Source organism: Nycticebus coucang, chromosome 4, assembly GCF_027406575.1.
Source record: "Nycticebus coucang isolate mNycCou1 chromosome 4, mNycCou1.pri, whole genome shotgun sequence".
NCBI classification, from domain to species: domain Eukaryota; kingdom Metazoa; phylum Chordata; class Mammalia; order Primates; family Lorisidae; genus Nycticebus; species Nycticebus coucang.
In genome coordinates this window covers 136,619,978-136,644,204 of record NC_069783.1, presented here as the reverse complement: position 1 = coordinate 136,644,204, position 24,227 = coordinate 136,619,978, and the positions used below count along the sequence as shown (strand labels likewise).

Here is a 24,227-nt window from a genome sequence, read left to right as displayed (position 1 = left end):
ATTTATGTTAGAACATATCAAGTAAGAGAGAAAATACAATCTGTTTTTGTGGTCATCTCAGTTATGTGTGAATCACTGTGGAAATGTTTACAGCTCAATGACTGTATTTTTTTTTTTTTTTTTTGTAGAGACAGAGTCTCACTTTATGGCCCTCGGTAGAGGGCCATGGCATCACACAGCTCACAGCAACCTCCAACTCCTGGGCTTAAGCGATTCTCTTGCCTCAGCCTCCCGAGTAGCTGGGACTACAGGCGCCCGCCACAACGCCCGGCTATTTTTTGATTGCAGTTCAGCCAGGGCCGGGTTTGAACCCGCCACCCTCCATATATGGGGCCGGAGCCTTACCGACTGAGCCACAGGCGCCGTCCTATTTTTTTTTTTTTTTTGAGACAGAGTCTCACTTCGTCACCCCCAGTAGAGCTCTGTGGTGTCTTAGCTCACAGCAACCTGAAACTTTTGGGCTCAAGCGATTCTCTTGCCTCAGCCTCCCAAGTAGCTGGGACTACCAGCATCCTCCACAATGCCCAGCTATTTTTAGAGAAGGGGTCTCACTCTGGCTCAGGCTGGTCTTGAACCTGTGAGCTCAAGAAATCCACCCACCTAGGCCTCTCAGAGTGCTGGGATTACAGGTGTGAGCTACTGTGCCCGAACTTCCATTACTATAGTATTAACCTTGTGTTTAATTAAGAGATAAAGGACCTTGAAATAGAAGGTCGATGTTCTTATCAGATTGACCTCTCACTTTGTTGTTGAATTTACTATTAGAGATGATGACCCTTTGGCATACAAGTTGCGATTTTATGAAATGTATATTTATCTTTAGCACTTGCATAATGAGAGGTGGATATGATCATGGTTGGTTGAATTTAAGTTATTGTAATTTCCACTTACAATCTTAGATAAATTCATAGTTTTATGCCTGAATTTTGTTTCATTTTTAAAAATGAAATCACCATTGTTATTGACATGGCATTGAGCAAGAAATGTTTCCAGTAAACTTGTTTTTTATTTTATTTTATTTTGCTTAATCACGTGTCAGAAGGGATAGTCACTGTAGATGTGAAGGTCTTTCATCCACTCCCTGAAACAACCCTTTATTCAAGGAAAGGAAGGCTGGAGAGTTGTCTTCTGCTGACTTGCTTTTGATGGATAGGGTGTGCTCTGGTTAAAGCAAATTCCACATTCATATCCAAATGGGAAGGGTTATGTCATCTCCTAAGTACGCCTCAGCTGCTTTTATGTCATTTCATTTTCTTAGTAACAGAAGTTGTGAGCTTTAGAGTTTGATTTGATCCTCTCTCACAAACATGCCACAAAATGTTCTGGCCACTGGAGCTGAAGAATAAAATCCTCTACCTCCTTCAGACCTGTCCTCCCGTGACACCTGACCTAAGTTCCATCTCTAGTCTGTGTAAGCTGTCCAGACCAGAAGCCTGGTGCTTATCCCCCCACACTCCCCGTCTCGATTTCATTTGTGTGAAATATTTACCTATCTGTCTAGACAGATCCAGATCAGGCAGGAAGATCCTTATGTGTAGAAGTAAAGTGTCTGTTCCCCAGGGGTGACCAGCCCCCGCCTCTGTCCTGGACTGTCCAGCTACAAACAGTGCCTGGCACACATCCCATGACCTCCTCCGAGTCTCACTAAACATCCATAGATATTTTCCCCTAAGCCATTACATTTGTGGTGATTTGTCCCTGTGACAACTAGAAATGCGTGGAAATGGATGACACAGCTGTGGAGCTGTAATGCAAAAACAACTAACACTATGGAAGGAGTTTTGGAACTGGGTAAGGGGGAGAGTTGGAAAGAATCTTTAAAACACTGGTAGCAAAGCCTAGATGGTCGGAACATGCTCTAGGAGAAATGTGGATGCTGAGGCCTGTGCTGGGGGCAGGAGGACGTGAGGAGCGTGACGGGGGACAGTGATGTCTCAGGGATCACCCAGCGCTGTACAGACAGGCTGTAGGTGGAAATACGGCTGCTAAAGTGCTCCTGGCCTACTGGGGAGAGCTCATGAGGCGTTAAGGGATGCAGGTGGGAAACTCGGGTAAAGGAGTTCACGGTTACACACTGGAAGGGGAAGCTGGACTGTGCCAGCACTTGTGTAAAAGCAGAGCTGGGGAGCCATGAACTCTGATAGCTTGTGAGGTTTCCAGTGAAACTACGGAAGGTGTAATCAGGTTCATTCTTGCTAATGTGGGATAATTTTATGAGGAAAACATCCAGTAAGAGCGGAACCCAAGTAGACAGGAGCAAAGGCGTAGCACTTCAGGAAAGTATCGGCATGTTCCGCCCATTGCTGGCTTCCTCCTTCCCTGGAGCCCCAGGGGAACCGCCATCCCTTCCCCGCTCTGCTTTCTTACCTGTCCAGGATATGGTCCAGGCCTCCCACGTGATGGGCGGAGGGGACAACAGGTCCTGTGTTTTGTACTGTATACGGTATCCAGGTGTTCACTTCTCACACTGCTGCCCCCAGACACAAACCGGTGATCACTGCTCCCCTAAAGCATCCTTGTGCGGGAGGGAGACAGACAAAATGCTCCTTAGCGCTGGGAATTTCAGGGCGGGCCTCTAATTTCGAAGACCCTCCTTTCACTCCCAAGTCTACAGATTGCAGACGCCCTCTCCACGTGTGGAGACGTTCAAATGATGCAGCAGATGTGACGCCCTTATTTTTTTTTTTTTTAGCTCTTCATTTATTTATTTATTTTTCATTGTTGGGGATTCATTGAGGGTACAATAAGCCAGGTTACACTGATTGCAATTGTTAGGTAAAGTCCCTCTTGCACTCATGTCTTGCTCCCATAAAGTGTGACACACACCAAGGCCCCACCCCCGTCCCTCCTTCCCTCTTTCTGCTTCCCCCCCATAACCTTAATTGTCATTAATTGTCCTCATATCAAAATTGAGTACATAGGATTCATGCTTCTCCATTCTTGTGATGCTTTACTAAGAATAATTTCTTCCACGTGCTCCCCAGGGCTGCACCTCCCCGCACACAAGGCTCACAGCTAAGTCACTGTACTCCTGTCATGCCAGGAGTACATGCCAAAAGTCATGCCCCATGCTTTTCCATAAAGCCTCAGATCGTCACCCTTCCCCCACCTAGTGTGGGGCTTAGATGACAGCACAGCAGTCACTTCCCACCAACAGATGGGCGGCACCCACCTGCTGTAGCCTGTGGGTCACACGCATAGCTGATCGTCTGTCCTGCCTGTGGCCTGGCTGCCCTTCCTACAGCGAGGGCTGACACCTACACGGCCACTCCACCTCATTGGTCACAGGAGGCAGCTGTGGCCTAATACACTTTGCAAAGGGGTCGGGGTCAAGTCCACCCATTTGGTAAAATACTCTAGAGATACACTTTTTGTATCTTGGGAGCCCTGGAGATTTTAGACACAACTCCAGAGCGACATTTTTAAAACCAGGAAATGTAAAAATGTGAATAATAGCGGATATGAACAGGCTGACTGAGAAGGATCTGGAAGATTCTGCCCATCGGCCAACGGCACTATGGGGCGAAGGTGGGATGTGTGACGCCCTCCCTGGTCTGCAGAGTTGCTCCACTCTGTGTCACATCAGGTCTCTGGGACCTCAGGTCTCTGTCTTCTAAGGACTGACCAGGTGTGGGAGGCTTTCTCTAATGAGTTCCTAGGTTCCCTCCCCTCTGGTGCTCATGTCCCTGGAGGTACCGAATAAGGGTCACTGTGTAGCTGATAGGGGTCTATTGAAAGTACCAAGGTGGGCAGTTCGGAAAAGGAAAGCTTCTTTCTTCATAATGGGTTTGTAGCCCACAGTGACACTGGCAGGCTGGGAAATGGGCTCCAGCAACACATGCTTCAGGGAGAGACAGAGTGGTCTGGATTTTACAGTAAAGAGGGGGCTAAATACACAGATTTCACCAACTAAAAGAGGTGACAAGAATATTTATAAAAAGAAAATAGAACTGTGTCCCCTCAGCCGACATGGGTCCGTTGGGTCAAGGTCAGAGGCAGCTTTGGGATCTTACTTTTAGGTCCCATGGAACATGGAGGAATTACTGAGAGTGACTTTGGATGCTGGGTCCTAAAAGACGTTGTGATTTCCATCTGGCTCTTTCTAAGCTCACTTGATTGGAGGGAAGCAGCTGTCACGTTGTGAGGACACACGTGGAGCCCGAGGAAATGTTCACGCATCGAAGGATGGAGGCTTCTGCCATGAGCCGGGGGACTCAGCCAGTGTGGAAGTGGATCCTCAGTCCAGTCTAGTCTGTCTGGATGTCATTCTGGTCACAACCGTGGAAGCTGCTTCCTCCCTGGGCCACTGTCACTGTAGGGAAACTTTGAGTCTCACACATCAGACTCTCTGTCTAAAAGGCCAAGCTCAGACCTCAGCAGTCCCCAGAGGGGAGCAGAGGCCCCCAGTGGATCAGACACATTTGCATGAACGGCCCTGTGGGCACGTGGAGAGAGAAAAAGGCCTGGGCAGCCCAGCACGGCACTTGGGTTTCAGGAGGTCTGAGCCCACCATGGCCTGAAGCCCCCTCGTCCTCATGGTCCTGTCTCACTGCACAGGTGGGAACATCACAGCTGCCAGGAGCAGCTCCTGAGCCTGTGTCATCTCCTCTGGCTCAGGCCTCCAAGCAGCCGAACCCTGGTACCTCCTCAGCACCCGTGAGCATCTGTGTTCTCAGGTTCCCTCTCCCAGCCTGGGCTGACTCAGCCCTTCTCCCTCTCTGCATCCCTGGGAGCATCAGCCAGACTCAGCTACCCACTGAGCAGTGGCGTCAATGTTGGGGACTTCAGGATATGGAGGATTCAGCAGAATACAGGGAGCCCTCACTGAGCTACTACTCAGGCTCAGATAAGGACAAGGGCTCCAGGGTCCCCAGCCACTTCTCTGGATCCAAAGATGCCTTGGCCAATGCAGGGATCCTGCACATCTCTGGGCTGCAGGCCGAGGACGAGGCTGCCTGTCACTGCAGTAGGAATCACGCAACACTGACACTCACACTGTGCTCTAGACCCACGGGGAAGCGAGAGGAAAACCTCCTGTCTGCTATCCTAGCCTGGTGCAGTCACCCTGCTGCTGATTGGGAGGAAGTCTAGCTCAGTGTGACTTCTGTTTTCAGATCATCAACCAATGAAAGCGTCCTTCCAGATTAGTGGGGTGGGGTGTGAGGAAGAACCGTAGTCAGGGCAGAGCTAAAGCTGAGGCCTGGGAGCAGCCATCACTCATGCTGAGGCCCGGGAGCAGCCATCACTCATGCTGATGCCTGGGAGCATCGCTCATGCTCGTAATTAGCCGCTGTTGCCCCGTCTGCTGCTCTGGACTCACACAGTGGGGAGTCGCAGAAATCCTTCACTTTACCCATAGATAACAGCCCCCTGTGCCAGCAGTGATGTGCCCCAGGTGCCCAGCTCAGTGAGCAGCCCCCCCACCAGTGAGTGACGTGGCCGCCTCCTGTGCAGCAGAGTGGATCGGGTGTGTTCTGTCCCCCATCCCCACTTCTCAGCAGAAGCCCCAGATAGCGACACCTGGTGGTTCCCATCTCCCAGGGTCCTTCACGTCATGTGATCATGTGTGTTCCCAGACTCAGTCCTGTCCCCTCTCTGGGTGTCTCTCCCTGCGGGGCACCACTGCAGTGCAGCCTGCAGCAGTCCTCAGCCTGGTCCTTCAGCTGAAGCCCTGGGTGAGTCAGGACAGCTTTGCCCCCAAGGAGGGAAACTGAGAACTAGGCTGGCGTCCAGGAGTGTTTGTTTTTGAATCAACCTTTGGCTGAGCCTGGGAGCACAAATGATTACGTATTCTCAGGATCGCATGACCAGACCGCGCCCTCTCAGGGCAGCCTGCACGTTGCCTGTGCTCCAGAGAAAGTGAATGGAAGGCTCTAAACTGATTCCTAGACCCCTTTGTCTCTTGTACTGGAGGGATCTGTGCATCATTTGAGAGGACGTGGACCACAGGAGAATTCCATTATCTGTGTTCCAAACTACGAACACCGGCTGGATCAGGCTTAAAGACTAAGGTCAAACACATTTCCTTTAGAAACCAGCATCTCCAATGAGGCTCTTTCTGCCAACTAAGGGTGACAGGAGGAAATCCTTTTCTTTTTTTTTTTTCTTTTTCATCTTTTTCATTTTATTTTATTTTATTTTATTTTATTTTTTATTAAATCATAGCTGTGTACATTGATATGATCATGGGGCATCATTCACTAGCTTCACAGACCGTTTACCAAGTTTGACATATACCCTTGTAAGATACACCGCTGGTGTAATCCCACCAATCCCCTTCCCTCTGCCAGGAAATCCTTTTCCGTATGTGAATAAACTTTATTAGGTTCTACTTTAATACTACATGCAATGTGTACCTGCAATTTGTATGTTCCATGAGGTTTTAAAAATATTTTATGATATTTGAAAAGATGGTTCCTCTCTATTGCTATGTTTCAGTAAATACCCCTGAGCGTGTCTGAAGTTCTAACCCAACTCCTGCTTAAGGTGACATTATTTAAAAATCATATAATTGCCGATGCAGGTATTTGAGACAAGGCCTTACATGTGCTCTGACATGACGTGCCTGGAGTCTTGATGAGAAATCACGAGAATACAGGGGACGCAAAGAGGAGGGCAGTGGGGGACTGATGCAGGGGAAAGGCCAGGGAGGTAAAGAGAGCTGCAAAATGCCAGCAGCCGTGCGGGGAAGGGGGCGGGTCCGAGGGCCCAGGGCCCTGTCTGGGGACTGTGATGCGCTGGCCGGCAGAGCTGTGAGACAGGCCACTGCAGCTGCTCTGAGTGCCGTCCCAGGACCCTGATCCGCCACTCCACATGACAGTGGCTCTGAAGTTGACCGCCGTTATTCCAGGATCATCAGTTATTCCAGAAGTGAGATATTTGTGCTCAGACGTCTAACCCTTATGGCAGTCATTGTCATTTAAGGTTAATACAGTGACTCTTCCACTACTTAAAATGCACGAGTATGTAAACTTGCTTAGTATTAATAAGGTTATAAATAGTAAGGAAAATTCCCACTTTCACACGCTCTCACTCCTTCCCTCTGCAGAGATGTGAAGATGAAAAGACACATTCTTATTAAACCCTCTGGTCATCTCTGGGGATGGGTGAGCTCAGGGGAGTGTCCCCCACACGTGCTGGGAAGCTGGGCTGCACTGTGCCAGCACGTCCTGCACAGAGTGGGGCGCAGGAGGGCACTTGGCTGGGCTCCCTGGCAGGAGGCAGAACAGACCGAGACCTGAGGAACAATCCTTCACCAAGCCCACCGGCGGCCTCCTGCCTGTGTCGGACCAGAGACTCTCAGACGTTCCCGTGCACATGGGTCACCTGGGATCCTGTCATAGGCAGACTCTGACTCATGGGTCTGGAGTGAAGCCTGAGATTCTACATGTCTCAAAGATGCCTTTCTGAAACATCCACATAATGCCTTAAAGTCACCAAACACGTCAGAATGAGGAGAAATGAGGAGGAAGCCATTAGCAGATAAACAGCAGAGAGAAACCTCTCACAGAGACATGGGGAATTTTGATCGCAGAAGGATCCCTGAGTTTGTGGGATCCCACACCCCAAACCTCCCTTGACCCAATCGCCCCTTGGAGTCTTCCCCAATCTCCCCACTTTCTTCTCCTCCAGTCCCTTCTGCAGTGGGGACCTTCCTCTCCCCTCCCGTCTCTGACTCACGACTTCCCTTCTCAGTCCTCGGGTCTCTCTTTCCCCTTCCCTTCTATCCTGTGAATGTCTCAACTGCAATACTTATGTAAGAAAAGACACGGACATTTAAATACCTTTATTTGGGAATTTTTATTCACATCCTGTAATTTTCAGAAATTTCTCTGACATTGCACTTGAGAAGAATCCCCATGTGAGCTGATCATCTCATATAACTGCAGGGGCCTCCTCCTCCCTGGGACTCTCCTCACTCCCCAGTGACTCCAGTGACCCCAGCCTGCTCCTTTATCCCCCAGACAGTCCCCACTCTGCTCCCTGTGTGTGATCTCCTGAGGGATCCGTTTGGGAGAGAGAAACCGGCTTCAAGAGCAGCCTGGGAAGTGGGATCATGGCTGACCTGTCCTGCTCTCAGCAAATGTTCATCTTATTTCATGTGCAGTTTGTCCAGGAGACACCCCTGCCCCCTTAATGTGGGATGAGTTGTGTGTCCTGAGGAGGCAGATAAAGAAAACTACGGACTGACATGAGGTAAGAGCTCCCGTAAGGAGGGATCTTGCACTGCCTTTCAGCAGGGGGTGGGCAGTGGTCAAGGCCCTGGTGGGGCTGGAGCCTTTGTCAGGAACCCCTGGCATCTGGTCACAGACATGCTGGACTTGGACTTGTGCAGCAGGGGGCGCTGCGGAGCTATCACGGAGGGTTCTGTGGGGCTCAGCTGGGATCCCAGACACTTGGCCCTGGGTTCTGCTCAGGGCTCACTGGATCCAGCACCTGTGTCCTCTCTGGCCCCCCGGGAGCCTCAGGCCAGGCCCAGCATACACCCACTTCTACAAGAAAGGATACGAGGACACTGGGGCTGCACACAGGCCCAGGGAGGGTTGGGCTGGGCAGGGCAAGAGCAGCACATTTGCATGCAGGGCCCCTCTCTCTCCTTTGGGGCTGGAGGGGGGATAAGAGAGACCTGCAGCCTGTCTGCCTCAGCAGAGCTCTGGGGTGTTCGCACCATGGCCTGGACCCCACTTCTCCTCCTCAGCCTCGTCCTTCACTGCACAGGTCAGGACGGTCCTCAGCACCATGAACCCCCAGTTTTCAAACCCATGCCAGGACTGTCCTTTCTTCCTGTCCTTTCTCCAGGTCATAATGGGTGTCTGTGTTTCCAGGGTCCCTCTCCCAGCCTGTGCTGACTCAGCCGCCCTCTGCATCTGCCTCTCTGGGAGCCTCAGTCAAGATCACCTGCACCCTGAGCAGTGAGCTCAGCTACTACGATGTTGCTTGGCACCAGCAGCAGCCGGGGAAGGCCCCTCGGTACCTGATGTGGATTAGCAGTGCTGGGAGCAGCAGCAATGGGGACGGGATCCCTGACCGCTTCTCTGGCTCCGGCTCTGGGACTGACCGCTACTTGACCATCTCCAACCTCCAGTCTGAGGACGAGGCTGATTATTACTGTCAGAGCTATGACAGCAGTGCTATTGCTCACAGTGATACGGGCAGATGAGGAAGTGGGACAAAAACCTCAGCTTGCGCTGGAGCTTTCTCTCTGACAATTTTCAAAATTCAAAATATGCTCCATATTCACAAACTCTACTTAGGAGACCTTTGGTGTTTAGAATATTTCTACTCTCAATTTCTCACCAAAGTTTCTGAAGTCTCAGGAAAACCAAAAGCAAAACCTGATGACACTGAAATGTTGCCTGTTTATCCACACGTGATAAATCGAGAGCCTGTGGGGCTGGCCTTGTCCAGGAAACATGAAAAATGAGCCTCTCCTGGCTCATGTGTTGGTCAGCACCCAGGGACCATCTCAGCAGGTGGACAGTCCTATCCCGTGCACTATGTTCTTCCAGTTGTCAGAGTAGAGACCTCCTCTTCCCTCCCAGTCACCTGTGCTCAGGGCTCCCTATATCCTGGGGACCAGGCAGGGGGATTTGAAATGCAGCTGAGGACGTGGTCAGGGAGGAATTCCAGGCACACAGCTGGCCTGGCTCACTCATGGGTTCCTGCAGCTGTAGTTGTCACATCAGGATAGAGGGTGGATGTGGGGACAGCTATGGCACTGAGGCAACAACCTCGCTGTGGGAGGTGAGAGGGGAAGTGGAGACTCCACCTCTGCAGGGATCTGCTGAGCTTGCTCCAGGGGAGTTCGGGGAGGCAGATCCCATGAATGTGACTTTCCTATAGCTGATCCCACACAGGAACATGGGGTCCCCATGAGCAGGTTTCCCTGAGACCACAGGCACTGACTTCCGTCCTCCCCTCTCCTGCCTCATTGGAGTTTTTCTAAAGTCCGGGCTGTAACTGTGGCTCTGTGGGACATCAGAGACCAGAAATGCCCCAACTTGCACCTGTGTCACCCTCCCTCTGGAGCTCATGATGTGCCCACGTCCCAAGGTTAGTTTCTACTGCACAGAGAGGGTCACAGACTATGGATCCTATGGAGACCAAGGGTTCCCAGAAAGAAATACAAACATTGTGACTAGACAGGAGTTTTGGGAGTTTCTGAGGTTTAGCCTGATTCTCCTTTGTCACCAGGGCCTCCTTGATACCCCTCACCTCTAGGGACAGGCTCAAGCTGATGATCACTGTTAGAGCTGATTACAACCCAATGCCACCATGAACTCCCATCCATGGGGAAGTGACACAGTGATGTATCCCTCATGTTCCCCTCAAATCCATCCCTCCTCTGTCCCCACCTTGTAGCAACCTCTGCTCAGGCTGTGGCTTGTGCTGTCACTGCTCCCAGAAAGCCTGAGGCTCTGAGCTTGGCTCATCCTCGTGGGGCCACAGAGAATCCCACCTTCCCTCCCTGGCTTCCTGTGCAAGAAGAACTTTTGTCTCCAGAGGCTGTAAGAGCCCCCCACATGTGAGCGGGGTATGGCGAGGAATAGAAATGCAATGTAGGTGACCTGAGAGGCCCAGGGCCCCTCTGTCCAGCCCGCTAGATGTTGCCTGCACCTGGCTTAAGCTTCTGAATTATTCCCTGACCTCTGAAGCCTCAGGAAATCTGGGTCTTCTTAATCCTCAAAGTGTGTCCGCAGGGGACTCCTGGATTCCAGGTGCACATGAGCCCTCCCTGTAAGGAGATGGCTCTGGGACTCCTCATACTTATCTTCCTGTCATTAATCCCTGGGAACCCTATTCTCTCCCCTCTGTGTTTCTTTAATTGAGATGATGCTGGAATGAACCTCAGTTCTTGGGGACTAAAGGGATAAAAAGCACAACCCACACAGAGAGCTGTCACCTGGTCTAGAATATTTCAAGAGCCACCAGGGGAGCTGCTCTCTGCTCTCTGCTCCTTCCTGCACCATGATGGGCTCCTGGACCTTGGAATTTTCTGTGGTATTCAGGTCTTTAATCCTCCGCTGTCGATTAGTGACCAAAGGCTGGGAGGAGCGAGGATAACTGTCTAATAGGCAGACAGTGTGTGTCTGGGATGATCAGAAAGCACTTCCAGCAGTCTGTTCACACAGAATCTCCCTCTCTACTTCTGCTCCTTAGGAACTGACTGTGACAGTGAAGTCTGACCCTGAGGGAGCTGTGGGCTCAGCCTCTGCAAGGCCTGGCTCTGGCTTGGCCTAGGGCTGGGGCAGAAGGGAAGTGAGAAGGAGGCTCAGCCGTGGGCAGCCCAGGCCCCGATGTCCTGTTAGGGGCTGAGCTCTCTGCAGTGTGGGTCCTGCAGAGACAGCCTTAGTGGGGCTGAGGCCCCAGGTTTATGTGGAAAAGCGAAATAAAGTGAGCGGGGGGAGGTCAGAGGACAGGTGGTGAGCAGATGTGGTGATGGGTGTGCCCCATTAGGAAGACAGCATTCTTTGTGACCTATAGGGGGGAAAAGTGAGGAGTCTAGATCAGTGACAAAGAGAAAACATGGGAGGACCTGAGTGCTGAAGCCACAGGAGTCCTGGGTCTGTCCCTGAGAAGTCCTCGGAAAGATCACATGATGACCACAGTCAGCAACCTCCCTGCAGGGCTCTGCATCCCACCCGCTGTCCCTCCCAGAGCCTCTGGAGTGTGCAGGTCACACCCTCCCTGTGGTCTCTGTCCCAGCACCAGCTCCCAGGGGCAGGTCACACTCTGCCCTGAGTGGGGCTGCACAGCCCAGCGGAGAAACACAGATTTGAAGAAGGAGCCACCTCTGACCGGGAGGTGGGGGGGTGAGCAGATGGGGGTATCAGGGCTTCCTTAGGGACCTGGGGAGCAGAGCAGTGGTGCTCCTCACATCTGCTCACGGACGCTCAGTCCAGCTGAGGACTTGGGGCTTCCCAACCCAGGGGCTGTCCCTACATTCTGTGTCTGAGATGATGGAGTGTTTAGTCCATGGTTCAGGATCAAATTAGGGTGTGAAGTTCCCTTCAAAGGTGATAACTAATCTCAGTGCCCAATGAGGAGAAAGAAGGTTCAGGAACAGCACCCCAGGGCTCCCCTTCCCTCTGTCCCTCAGAATCACACTCAGTGTCTGCATCGCCCTGGAAGGTGTGCCCACTATTGACAAATTTCATTAAGTCGTTCATTCATCCTTCTTTCTGCAAACTGTGTCTTGAGGGACTGAGAGGAGGGGGGGGCAGAGGGAGAGGCTGGACCCGAGGGCAGGTCCTGGGCATAGGCGATCAGGCTCTGCTCTGCCCGGGGAGGAGGAAGAGGAGCAGCTCCTGGTGCCCTGCAGGGAGGGGCTGCCCTGTCCTCATTTGGTTTGTGACTCTGCTAACTTCAGGGGAGGCTCCTTAGGGAGGCCGAGCTCTCAGAACTTCCCTGTAAATTGCACATGGAGGTGGGTGGGGAGCCCGGGGGAGGAGCTGTGTGGACACCTGAGACTAAGGCACACTCAGACATGGACACTGCCCGGCTCTGTACCAGGCCCTGTGACAGACACAGGATGAGCCCACACATGCTGTCCCTGTGTCTTTCTTAGGTTTGGACTTCCAGGCCCATAGGGCTTGATGACCAGAATCCTACAAATGAGAACTCCTGGAACGTTTGTGTTGTTGCCAAGAATGGCAGAGTTGTGCAGGATAATAAAGACTTGGGAGACTGAAGGGAAGCTATGTGAGCAGGACATGAGCTCCCTGGGGCTGGAGGTGGGGCCTGCGGGGAGGGGCTCTGGTCAGGGGGCAGGTCCCTCATGCCTGCCCTGTGCCCTCCCTGCAGTAATGAGCGAGTTCTCCCTCTGTTAGCTCACGGGAGACTTGGTGGTTGGAAAGAGCCCGGCTCCCTCTTCTTTCTCTGGCTCCTTCTCTGTGATGTGACCAGCCTCTGTGCCCTCCTCTTGGATCGAAGGTTCCTGAAGTTCCCACTGAAATCAGATGCTGGGCCCATTCTTTCACAAACTTTGAAGAATAGTGAGCCAAAGAAACCTCTTTTCTCCATAAATTCCTCAGGCTGGAGTGTGACTTAGTAGCAATACTAAATAGATAGTCACAGGAATTAGTACTGAGGTGTGAGTTGCTGCTTTAAAAGCACCCCAAATCTGGACGCAGCTTTGGAACTGGGTAATGGGCAGAGGCTTGAAGAGTTTAGAGGACTCAGAGGAAGACAAGAGAGAAGCGATTTGGAATCCCATAGACACTGTTAACTGGTTGTCACCACAGTACTAATGGAAATATGTACAGTGCAGACCAGGCTGATGAGGTTGCAGACGGAAATAAATAATCTATTTGGAACTAGAGCGGCAAACGTCACCATTGTCACGATGTAGCAAAGAACTGGAGTGCAAAGTGTCGCTGCTCTAGGGCTTGTGGGAGGACGACGTGAGGAGGGACGTGAGGGCAGCTGGCAGAATACATTTCTAAGCAATTTCTAAGAACTTTCCAAAAGGGTCACGGCAGAGACTGCCGATTCCAACCCCAGTCATCATGCTCAGGGCTGCCCGAGGCTCCCTCCATCCCAGGGACCAGAAAATAGGAGGGAAAACGATGCAGCCCGAGGACTTGGGTCAGGACACAATTCCAGGCACTTGGCTGGCCTGGCTCACCTGCTGCTACTTGAACCTTCACCTGTCACAGCAGGGTAGAGGTGGGTAAGGGGGCAGCTATGGGTTTAAAGAAAAGGCAACATGGGGGTCCAGGGTCCAGTATCCCCTTTGCAGCTGCAGACTATTTGCATCTGCCCTGACCACAGCAGGAGATGAGAGCCAGCAGGTGACAGTGACACCAGAGCAAGGACCAGAGGGACCTGGACTGTAAAAAATGAAGATTTTTACTTAATTTTCATGAAGATAGAATCTATTGGACATTTTTTTAAAAAGATAACTTTCTCCGATACATGTATTAGAACTATTACTCAGACAGAGGTGTCTAGCATGAAATGAAATAAGGTAACTATGGTGGGACAGTACAAAGCTGCTCCACAGCGCCCAGCTGAGTGGGGATGGGCACCTGCACTCAGCACCCGGAGCAGGACAGGGAGGAGGAGTGAGGGCGTGGACGAAGCTTGGAGAAGGTCAGTGTCCATGTCTTGGGGGGTGTGAGGGGCTCCGAGCAGTCGAGATGGGCTCCAAATGCCTATGGGTCTGAGGAGGGTCGAGGGTCCTTAGGACCAGAACTCCATGAGAACGGCTTTTGTCTTTGCTATTTTTCTGTTTCCTCACTGCTGCACCTGCAGGGTTCAGAGCACGGCTTGGCACAAAGGACACACTCAGCCCACATCCAAGGAGTGAGGAGGTGGAGTCACCTAAATTAAAATCCCAAGAAGAGGCTTGGGTCTGAGCCAAGGTCAATAATTTCTTCTGTCTGGACATTTGCTATTTGGGGTTCTGAGTTCATTCAAGATAAGATGTTAAGTAACAGCTTAGACTTCAGGGTCTACTGATCAAGAGAAGAATGTGGGCACGAGCCCTGGGGAAGGTGACCAGTAGGATGGACTAGACCCCACGGGCTCCTGCAGAGACAGAGGAGAAGGATGTGATGGGCCTGCAGGTGCTGAGCAAGGAGGCCCCATATGCAAACTGACATTTTATTAAACTAAGAACCTATAGTCATTTGTCAACACAAAATACTTTCCATGCTGATCATCAATGATGTGGTTAATGACAATCACATACTGAATTCTTCAGTCCCAAACCCCTCACAGCCCTTCTGAGACAACTCAGGAGGGAAGGATGGAGGGCTGTGGGCTGTGTCCCCAGGAGACAGGAGTGTGTACCGAGAGTAGAGGGTGAGGACAGAGTGAGGGGGTGTCCCAGAGTGTCAGTGTGGGCTGGGTGTGATTCTGACACAGGGCACAGCCTGGCCCACAGCTGCTCACCTCAGCCACGCTGTGCTTCCTGCTAGCAGAGCAATTAAAACAGCTAAATGCACAGGAGACTCTGCTACGAGGTGATTCATGTGAGGGTGGTCAGAGTGTATTCCTGTATGAGCAGTTTTATGTAACACTAACATATGTGTATACTTTAAATCATATACCAGGGGAGTCATATGATCTTTGCAGGATTTTCTGTTGGGAAGAGAAGACCTTGAGTTGTCATCAATGCACATGTGTGTACCTCCCGTAGTCTAAGATTCCTTCTGAGAATAAAAAGGTTACAGTAATAAAATACGCTCTATCAGAAATACAATGTAGGGGAATAAGACCATCCATCTGTGACAGAAAGAGTGACTGGGGAGCGGCAGTGACAAGCTGGGCCCTCAGGTGTCTGGACCATGGGGAGCTGTGTGCTGAGACCAGCAGGGGGCGCTGGAGGACTGCCCTGTAGTCCCTACACACCTGCTCAGGGAGGACCAGTCACTCCAAGGAGCCCGAGCCTGGGCCTGGGCCCTGTGCTTACTCATGGGGACTCAACCCTTTCTGGCCTTTTCATAGTTATTGTGTTAAAACATTTATATTCTACATTTAGTAAGTTTCACAAGTACCCTTGTAAGATGCACTGTAGTTGTGGTCCCATGGATTACCCTCCCTCCATCCATCCTCCCCCCTCCCCGGCCCTCCCCTCCTTTTCCCTTTTCTCCATATTCTTAGGCTATAATTGGCTTATAGCTTTCATATGAAAGCTATAAATTAGTTTCATAGTAGGGCTGAGTACAATTGATACTTTTTCTTCCATTCTTGAGATACTTTACTAAGAAGAATATGTTCCAGCTCCATCCATGTAAACATGAAAGAGGTAAAGTCTCCACTTTCTTTAAGGCTGCATAATATTCCATGGTGTACATATACCACAATTTATTAATCCATTTGTGGATCGATGGGCACTTGGGCTTCTTCCATGACTTAGCAATTGTGAATTGGGCTGCAATAAACATACAGGTACAAATATCTTTGATATAATGTGATTTTTGGTCTTCTGGGTATATACCTGTAGAGGAATTGTAGGATCAAATGGCAGGTCTTTTTTTAGCTCTCTAAGTGTTCTCAAAACATCTTTCCAAAAGGAACATATTAGTTTGCATTCCCACCAGCAGTGCAGGAGTGTTCCCTTTTCTCCACATCCACGCCAAAATCTCTGGTCTTGGGATTTTGTGATATGGGCTAATCTTACTGGAGTTAGATGATATCTCAAAGTAGTTTTGATTTGAATTTCTCTGATGATTAAGGATAATGAGCATTTTTTCATATGTCTGTAGGCTGTACGCCAGTCTTCTTCAGCCTAAGATGGGATCACTTGTCCTTTTCTTGCAAATGCATTTGAGATCTTTGGAGATCACTTAGGGATTTAAAAATAGACCTTCCATTCAATCCTTCGATTCCTCTACCAGGTACATATCTGGAAGACCAACAATCACTTTATAACAAATATATTTGCACTGGAATGTTTATTGAAGCCCAATTCATATTCACAAAGAAGCCCAAGTGATCATCGACTCATGAATGGATTACTAAGTTGTGGTAGGGCGGCAACTGTGGCTCAGTCGGTAAGGCGCCGGCCCCATATACCGAGGGTGACGGGTTCAAACCCGGCCCCGGCCAAACTGCAACCAAAAAATAGCCGGGCGTTGTGGCGGGCGACTGTAGTCCCAGCTGCTTGGGAGGCTGAGGCAAGAGAATCGCTTAGGCCCGGGAGTTAGAGGTTGCTGTGAGCTGTGTGATGCCATGGCACTCTACCGAGGGCCATAAAGTGAGACTCTGTCTCTACAAAAAAAAAAAATAAATAAATAAGTTGTGGTACATGTACACCATTGAATATTATGCAAACTTAATAAAAGATGGAGACTTAACCTATTCATGTTTACATGGATGGAGCTGGACCATATTCTTCTTAGCAAAGTATCTCAAGAATGGAAGAAAAAAAATCGAATATGCTCAGCCCTACTATGAAACTAATCTATAGCTTTCTTATGTAAGCTATAACCCAATTATAGCCCAAGAAGAGGGGGAGGGAAGAGAGGGAGGATGGCTGGAGGGAAGGTAATTGGTGGGAACACACCTATGGTGCATTTTACAAGGTTACATGTTAAATTTAGTAAGTGTAGAGTATAAAAGTCTTAACAGAATAAATAAGAAAATGCGGTGAAGTCTATTTTAACCAGTTTGATGAAAACATTTCAAATAGTATATAAAACCAGCACATTGTACCCCATGACTGCATTAATGTACACAGCTATGATTTAATTAAAAAAAAACTGAAAGATTATCTGAATGTCAGAAAGTGTGTCCTATTAGAAACAGTGAATTTTGGACATCAGATATGTTTTCACTCCCTTCTATGGAAACATGATTTCTACTATTAATAAAGATTCAGTCCTAGTGATCAGATAGCAGCCAAACATATAGCCCATATTCATGACAAAAAAAAAGAAAATTCCCATGTTATTTATGAATGTAGCTGACAGCTGAAAAAATGTTATCCAATATATAAGTAAGCAGAACTCCAGTTACGTCAAGAAAGTTTGACGTAACAGCAGGGAGCTGAAGCTAGGATGACGTGTGCTCTCCCTGTGTGGCGATGACCATGGACGCTGGAGGAGCAGATATGAAGAGGTGCTGAGCCACAGTCAGATACCCTGGGACTCAGGTCACCGGGGGCTTGCCAGGAGCTGAGTCTGGTGAGACCTTGGCCCCACCCCTCAGTATCTCAGGCCTTGTAGGTACTAGTCTATCTGGGGTTCCAGCACCTGCCTCTCTCAAGGTCTCTGCCAGCGGACATCAGCGTGAACACTGGGGCAGGAAGAGCAGTGAAACTGATTTGCATGAAGAGCCTCCTCCTGCTAATTGTTCTGGGGAGGCATGAAAAGGACCCAAGGACACCAATTCCCAGCTGAGGAGTCTGGGGACATCAAATCTTTGTGAGTGTCTTCACCATGGCCTGGACAACGCTCCTTCTTGGGCTGCTCGCCTACAGCTCAGGTCAGGGGAAGGGACTCTGTATTCCTGGTAGGCCACAGAAAGTAGGGACTCAGGGTGACCCTCATCGCCATAGCAATAACTGTGTCTCTCCTGTGGGTTGCAGGGGCTGAATCTCAGACTGTGGTGATCCAGGAACCGTCACTGTCAGTGTCTCCAGGAGGGACGACCACACTCACCTGTGGCCTTAGCTCTGGGTCAGTCTCTACGGGATATTACCCAGGCTGGTACCAGCAGGCACCAAGCCAGTCTCCACGAACGCTTATCTACAGCACGAACAACCGCCCCTCTGGAGTCCCTGGTCGCTTCTCAGGCTCCATTGCTGGGAACAAAGCCGCCCTCACCATCACAGGGGCCCAGGCTGAGGATGAGAGCGATTATTACTGTTCACTGTACGTGGGTGGTGGCATTTCCACAGTGATTTAAACCCCCGGGGAAGTGCAAAAAACACCTGCTGCCTACAGCGCCTGAGCCCTCCCCAGCAGAAGAGAAGTGCGTTGGTGGGAAAGGCAGACCCCACAGCCTCAGCGTCTCCCTGCCCCTTCTCCTACCCAGGGGTCACTGCCATGTGCCTCCTCCAGTCTGTCCCAGGGTATATCCACCTCCCCAGTGTGACTCCTCCAAGGCTAGCTCCCTCTTTCCCTCTCTGCATGGGATACTAGGGAAGGGGCTGTGCTCCAAAATACATAAACCCACAGTGAGACCCAGACACCCAAACAGCCAACACGACCAGCAAGCCTCTTCTTATTCAAGGAGCATGAACAGACACATCCTCAGTGATTTCACTATGGACACCAAGGAATATTTGATGTAGTATTGAGAGGATATAATCAGCTGGGAGTTCGTTACAAATGCGACTCCTCAGCCTACACCAGGGGTTCTCAACCAGTGGGTCGCTTAAGACCATCCTACATATCAGATATTTACCTTATGAAGGTCATTGCTACTGGCCGTCATAACAGTGGCAAAATTACAGTTATGTAACAGCAACAAAAGTAATTTTATGGTTGGGGGTCGCCACAACTTGAGGAACTGTATTAAAGGTTTGAGGCATTAGGAAGCCTGAGAACCACTGTGCTGGAGACTGTCCAGGGATCAGCATTAACTGGGCGGCTCCCCCAGGTCTCTGCTCGATCTGCAGACACGGGGCCCACGTTCTGCTTCCTGGTGATGGTGCGAGAGTCGTGTCATAGGTGTGGTCAAACCCTCCTTCTTCCTGCTGCCCCCAGAGACCAGGGAACTGTTAGGTTTCCCAGTTTATGCTTTTCAACTGAAAGAAAAAAGCGAGATGTGAAAATAAGAAGATTGAAAACTATGATGATAAGTTTTGTTTTTATGATTGGAAGATGTTTGCCTTTGCCTCGCTTATTACCTCCCTTTATGTAGTTTCTGAAAGGCACAGTCTCTGCAGTTGTGATAAAAGAGAACGCAAGCCAAATGCTTGTAGCTCAGTGATATTATCAAGGAGCTATAAATACCGACAAGAAATGAGATGAGACCCCATTCCTGAGTGATGGGGTCTCAAAAGAAAGAATGAGGAAAGAGAAATAAATCTCATACCTGTTAGTGATCCCGAGAAAGCAGCAGGCAGCTGCGGAAGAACTCCTCCTCTAAGAGAAGAACACACGTTACACTGAGCAGAACAACCTGGAAAAGCCAAAGGAAAACAGACTCTGTAACTAACAACAGTACCCTGGGTTCTAACATCTGTAGCCGTAACTATGTAGCTGATGTTGAACTGAAGGAAAAAAAGGTATAAAAGAGCCTGGAAATAAAATGTTCCTCGGAACTCAGCATTTTATGCCTTGAGGCACCTGAGTTGTCTCCAGCAATTAAAGGTTCCCTCCTCTATACTCTTGGTGTAGGTGTCTGTTTTAATTCGCCCTTTTCCTGCAACACTGGAACAGGCAGAAGCCTCTGTCAGGACCCCCTGGCATCTGGTCACAGACACGCTGGATCTAGACATGGGCAGCAGGGGGCGCTGTGGGGCCGTCACCGAGGGCTCTCTGGGGCTCAGCTGGGAAGCCAGACACCTGGTCCCTGGCTCTGCTCAGAGCTCACTGGAGTCAGCAGCTGGGTCCTCCCTGGCCCCCTGGGAGACTCAGGCCGGGCCCAGTATACACTCACTTTTATAAGAAATGATACTCAGACATTGGGGCTGCACATAGACCCAGGGAGGGTTTGGCTGGGCAGGGGAAGAGCAGCACATTTGCATGCAGGGCCCCTCTCTCTGGGGCTGGAGGGGGGATAAGAGAGACCTGCAGAGTGTCTGCCTCAGCAGAGCTCTGGGGTGTCTGCACCATGGCCTGGACCGCACTCTTCTTCATCATCCTCCTTCACTGCACAGGTCAGGACGGTCCTCAGCATCCCGACCCACCCTCCCCAGCCCACTTCCCAAACCATGCCATGGCCTTCCCTCTGGTCCTTCCTCCAGGTTATAATGGGTGTCTGTGTTTCCAGGGTCCCTCTCACAGCTTGCACTGACTCAGCCGCCCTCTGCTTCTGCCTCCCTGGGAGCCTCGGTCAAGCTCACCTGCACCCTGGACAGTGGACACAGTGGCTATGGCAGTGCATGGCACCAGCAGCAGCCAGGGAAGGCCCCTCGGTACTTGATGTGGCTTTACAGTGATGGAAGCTCCGACAAGGGGGACGGGATCCCTGACCGCTTTTCTGGCTCCAGCTCTGGGGCTGACCGCTACTTAACCATCTCCAACCTCCAGTCTGAGGATGAAGCTGATTATTACTGTGGAAGTGGTGACAGCAGTGTTTTTACACGATGACACAGGCAGATGAGGAAGTGGGACAAAAACCTCAGCCTGCTCAGGGTCTTGTTCTGTGTTAATTGTCAAATTTTAAAACATGTTCCATGGAGTCAAACAGTACTTGGAAGCACCTCTCATTTAAAATGTTTCTTCTCTCAGTTTTCCACTTACTGTTCCTGAAGTCTCAGGAAAACTATAACATTAATGAAAAAACAAACAAACAAGAAAACAAAAAACCTCCTGTAACACTAAACATTGACTATTAGTTCAAATGGTCTAGAACCACTGTCCGTGGGGCTGGCCTTTTTCACTTGAAACGTGGAAAATGAACCTCTGCGGGTTCACATTTTTGTCAGTACCCAGGGACCATCTCAGGAAGTGGACAGTCCTTCACATGGACGGTGCCCTTCCATTTGTCACAGCAGCGACCTCCCCTTCCCTCCCAGTCACCTGTGCTCAGGGCTGCCTGAGGTCCTTACGTCCTAGGAACCAGGAAGGGGGATGTGAAATGCAGGTGAGGACACAGGTCAGGGAGGAATTCTAACCACAGAGCTGGCCTGGCTCACTGATGTTTTCCTGCAGCTGATTCCGTCATCTCAGGATAGAGAGTGGGTGTGGGGACAGCTATGGGCCTGAGGCAGCAAACCTCCTGTGGGAGGTGAGAGGGGAAGGGAAGGCTCCATCTCTCCTGGGAAATGCTGAGCCTGCTCCAGGGGAGTTGGGAGATGCAGGTCTCAAGAATGAGACTTTCCTGTGTCTCATCCCACTCAGGAACATGGGAACCCCATGGACGGGCTTCCCTGAACCCTCGACACTGTCTTCTGTCTGCTCCTCTCCTGCCTCACTGGGACTTTTCAAGAGTCCAGTATATGATGTGAGTCTATGGGACAGGGACCAGAAGTGTCTGAATGTGTGCCTCATGTCACTCTCCCTGGGGAGCTCATGGTGTGCACTGGTCATTGCAGGGGACTATGGAGCCTGTGTACTAAGAGTCCCCAGACAGAAAGCCTGAGTCTGTGACCAGACAATAGTCTTGGATATTCTGGGGTTCTCTGGATTCTCCTTTGTCACATGACTTCCTTGATACCTTTGACTCTAGGGACAGGGTCAGGTTGAATTGGCTGAATACAACCCAATGTCACGAAGAGCTCCCATCCATGGGTGGATGAGACCAAGGTCTACCCTTCATGGTCACCATCAAATCCTTCCATCACCTGTCCTTGCCTTTGACCAACACATGCTCAGGTTGTGGATTCTGCTGTCACTTGTGCTCCCAGAAAGTCTGATGCTCTCAACTTGCCTCATCTTCATGGGGTCAAGGAGAATCACACCTCTCACTGGCTTCCCAGTGCAAATGGAACTTTTGTCTCCAGGGACTATAAGAGCTGTCCACATGTGTGTGGGGGTATCACTGGGGATAAAAATGCAGCTTATGTGACATGGCTACCCAAGTCCCCTCTGCCCAGAACACCTATATGTCAACTGCACATGTGTAAGTCTTTCTAGATCATTCCCTGAGCTCTGAAGCCTTAGGGAAGCTGGGCCCTCCTTATCCTTACAGTGTGTCCCAGAGAACTCCTGGATTCCCAGGTGCAGGATGAGCCCTCATGTAGGAGATGGATCTGGGGCTATTCACTGTCACCTTCCCTACTTTAATCCCATGAACCTGATTCTTTCCTCTCTGTGTGTCTTTGGTTGGGAAGATGCTGGAATGAACATTAGTTTTGGTGGGATAACAGTGATAAAAAGCACAGTTCACAGAAGCTGTCACCTGGTCAAGCAGAATCTGCCAAGAGCCACCATGGGACCTACTATCTCTCTGCCCCCTGCTCATTCTGGCTTCCTAATGAGCTCCTGGGCTTTTTTGCTCCAGCAGGATTCCCAACACTCCATGCCCCATTAGTGACCAGGGGCTCGGGGTGGGGGAGTGATTGTCTAACAGGCAGATGGTGTCTGCCTTGGATGATCAGAAATCACTTCCAGCAGTCTGTTCAGACAGAATCTCCATCTGCTCATCTTCCCCTCAGAAACTGTGACAGTGAAGTCTGACCCTAAGGGACATGAAGGCTCAGCATCTACAAGGCCTGGCTCTGGCTTGGCTGAGGGCTGGTGCAGAAGGGAAGCAAGAGGGAGGCTCAGCCGTGCGCGACCCAGGCCCAGCTGTCCCATCAGGGGCTGAGGTCTCTGCAGTGTGGGTCCTGCAGAGACAGCCTTAGGGGGCTGAGGCCCCAGGGTTATGATGAAAAGCAAAGTGAAGTGAGCAGGGGGAGGTCAGAGGACAGGTGTGGGGCAGATGTGGTAATGGGGTGCAGCATGAAGAAAAGATTCCCTTTTGTGACACTTAGTGAGAGGACCCATGGGGACTAGAGCTGTGACAAAGAGAAGACCTAGTAGGTCCAGAACCCTTGAGTTGAAGAAGACGTGGGCCTGTTCCTGAGGGGCCCTGGAGAAAATCACAGAACAACCATGGTGACTGTCCTTTATGCAGAGCCATCTGTCCCTCTTGCTGTCCCTCCCAGGGCCTCTGGGGTGTACAGGTCACACCCTCCCTGTGTCTGTGTCCCAGCACCAGCTCCCAGGGGCAGGTCACGCTTTCTACTGAGTGGGGCAGTACAGCCCAGGGGAGAAGCACAGATTTGAAGAAGGGGCCTCCTCTGCCCAGGGGAAGGGGAGGGTGAGCAGATGGGGCATCAGGGCTCCACTAGGGGCCTGGGGAGCAGAGCAGAGGTGCTCCCCACACCTGGACTCCTCCCTTCCCCTGCTCCCTCCCTGTGCTCACTGAGGCTCTGGCCAGGTGAGGACTCCAGGCTGCCTGAGGGCCCCTTACGGTCCAGGGCCTCTGTCCCAGGCCCTGTCCCCACACTCTGTGTCTGAGATGGGAGGAGTGTTCACTCCATGTGCCCAGGGTTTGAGTAGAGGGTGCTGAGTCTAACCTTGAAATGGGCTAATGTCCTGTCAGTGTCCAGGGAGGAGGGAGAAGCGTCAGTGACGAGCACCCCCAGGGCCACCTCCATTTTCTCCCTCACAGTCACACTCAGTTTCTGCATTGCCCTAGGAAGTGTGCCTGGGATGAGCAAATATTTTTCATTCATATTCTTCTCTATCTGCAATCTGTGTCAGTGGGGGGCTGGGTGGGGGAAAGTGTGCACTGGAGGGAGAGGCTGGACCTGAGGGCAGGTCCTGGCCGCCTGGGGAGCAGGTTCTGCGCTGCCCCAGGGAGGAGGAAGAGGAGCAGCTCCTGATGCCCTGGAGAGAGGGGCTGCCTTGTCCCCACTGGGCTTCCTGCTCTGCTGCCAACAGGGGAGCCAGGCACCCAGTACTTTCCTATTCACATGGACTGGCCAGGGGAGCCCAGGGCCAGGAGGCTGTGCAGACACCTGAGGCTAACATGTGTGGGGCATGGAAACTGCCCAGCTGCATCCTTTCTGGGAGGACACAGTGCACAGAGGGGCAGACGGGACACATGGGCAGGTCTGGTCTGGGCAGCAGAGGACACTGTGGCCTGTCTCTGAGGCCTGAGCTTTTGTCCCAGCT

The 24,227-nt window shown here is 51.0% G+C and overlaps 3 gene segments (V, D, J or C); all 3 read left to right on the top strand.

Annotated features, from left to right (window-relative positions):
- Nucleotides 1–8,626: 8,626 nt before the first annotated feature.
- LOC128584459 (immunoglobulin lambda variable 4-69-like) lies at nucleotides 8,627–9,160 on the top strand. The segment is given in 2 exon segments: nucleotides 8,627–8,718; nucleotides 8,826–9,160. Coding segments are annotated over 2 exon segments (384 nt in total).
- Nucleotides 9,161–17,777: 8,617 nt separating this feature from the next.
- Nucleotides 17,778–18,357, top strand: LOC128584458 (immunoglobulin lambda variable 8-61-like). The segment is given in 2 exon segments: nucleotides 17,778–17,934; nucleotides 18,038–18,357. Coding segments are annotated over 2 exon segments (366 nt in total).
- Nucleotides 18,358–20,173: 1,816 nt separating this feature from the next.
- LOC128584928 (immunoglobulin lambda variable 4-69-like) lies at nucleotides 20,174–20,726 on the top strand. The segment is given in 2 exon segments: nucleotides 20,174–20,278; nucleotides 20,392–20,726. Coding segments are annotated over 2 exon segments (366 nt in total).
- Nucleotides 20,727–24,227: the final 3,501 nt, after the last annotated feature.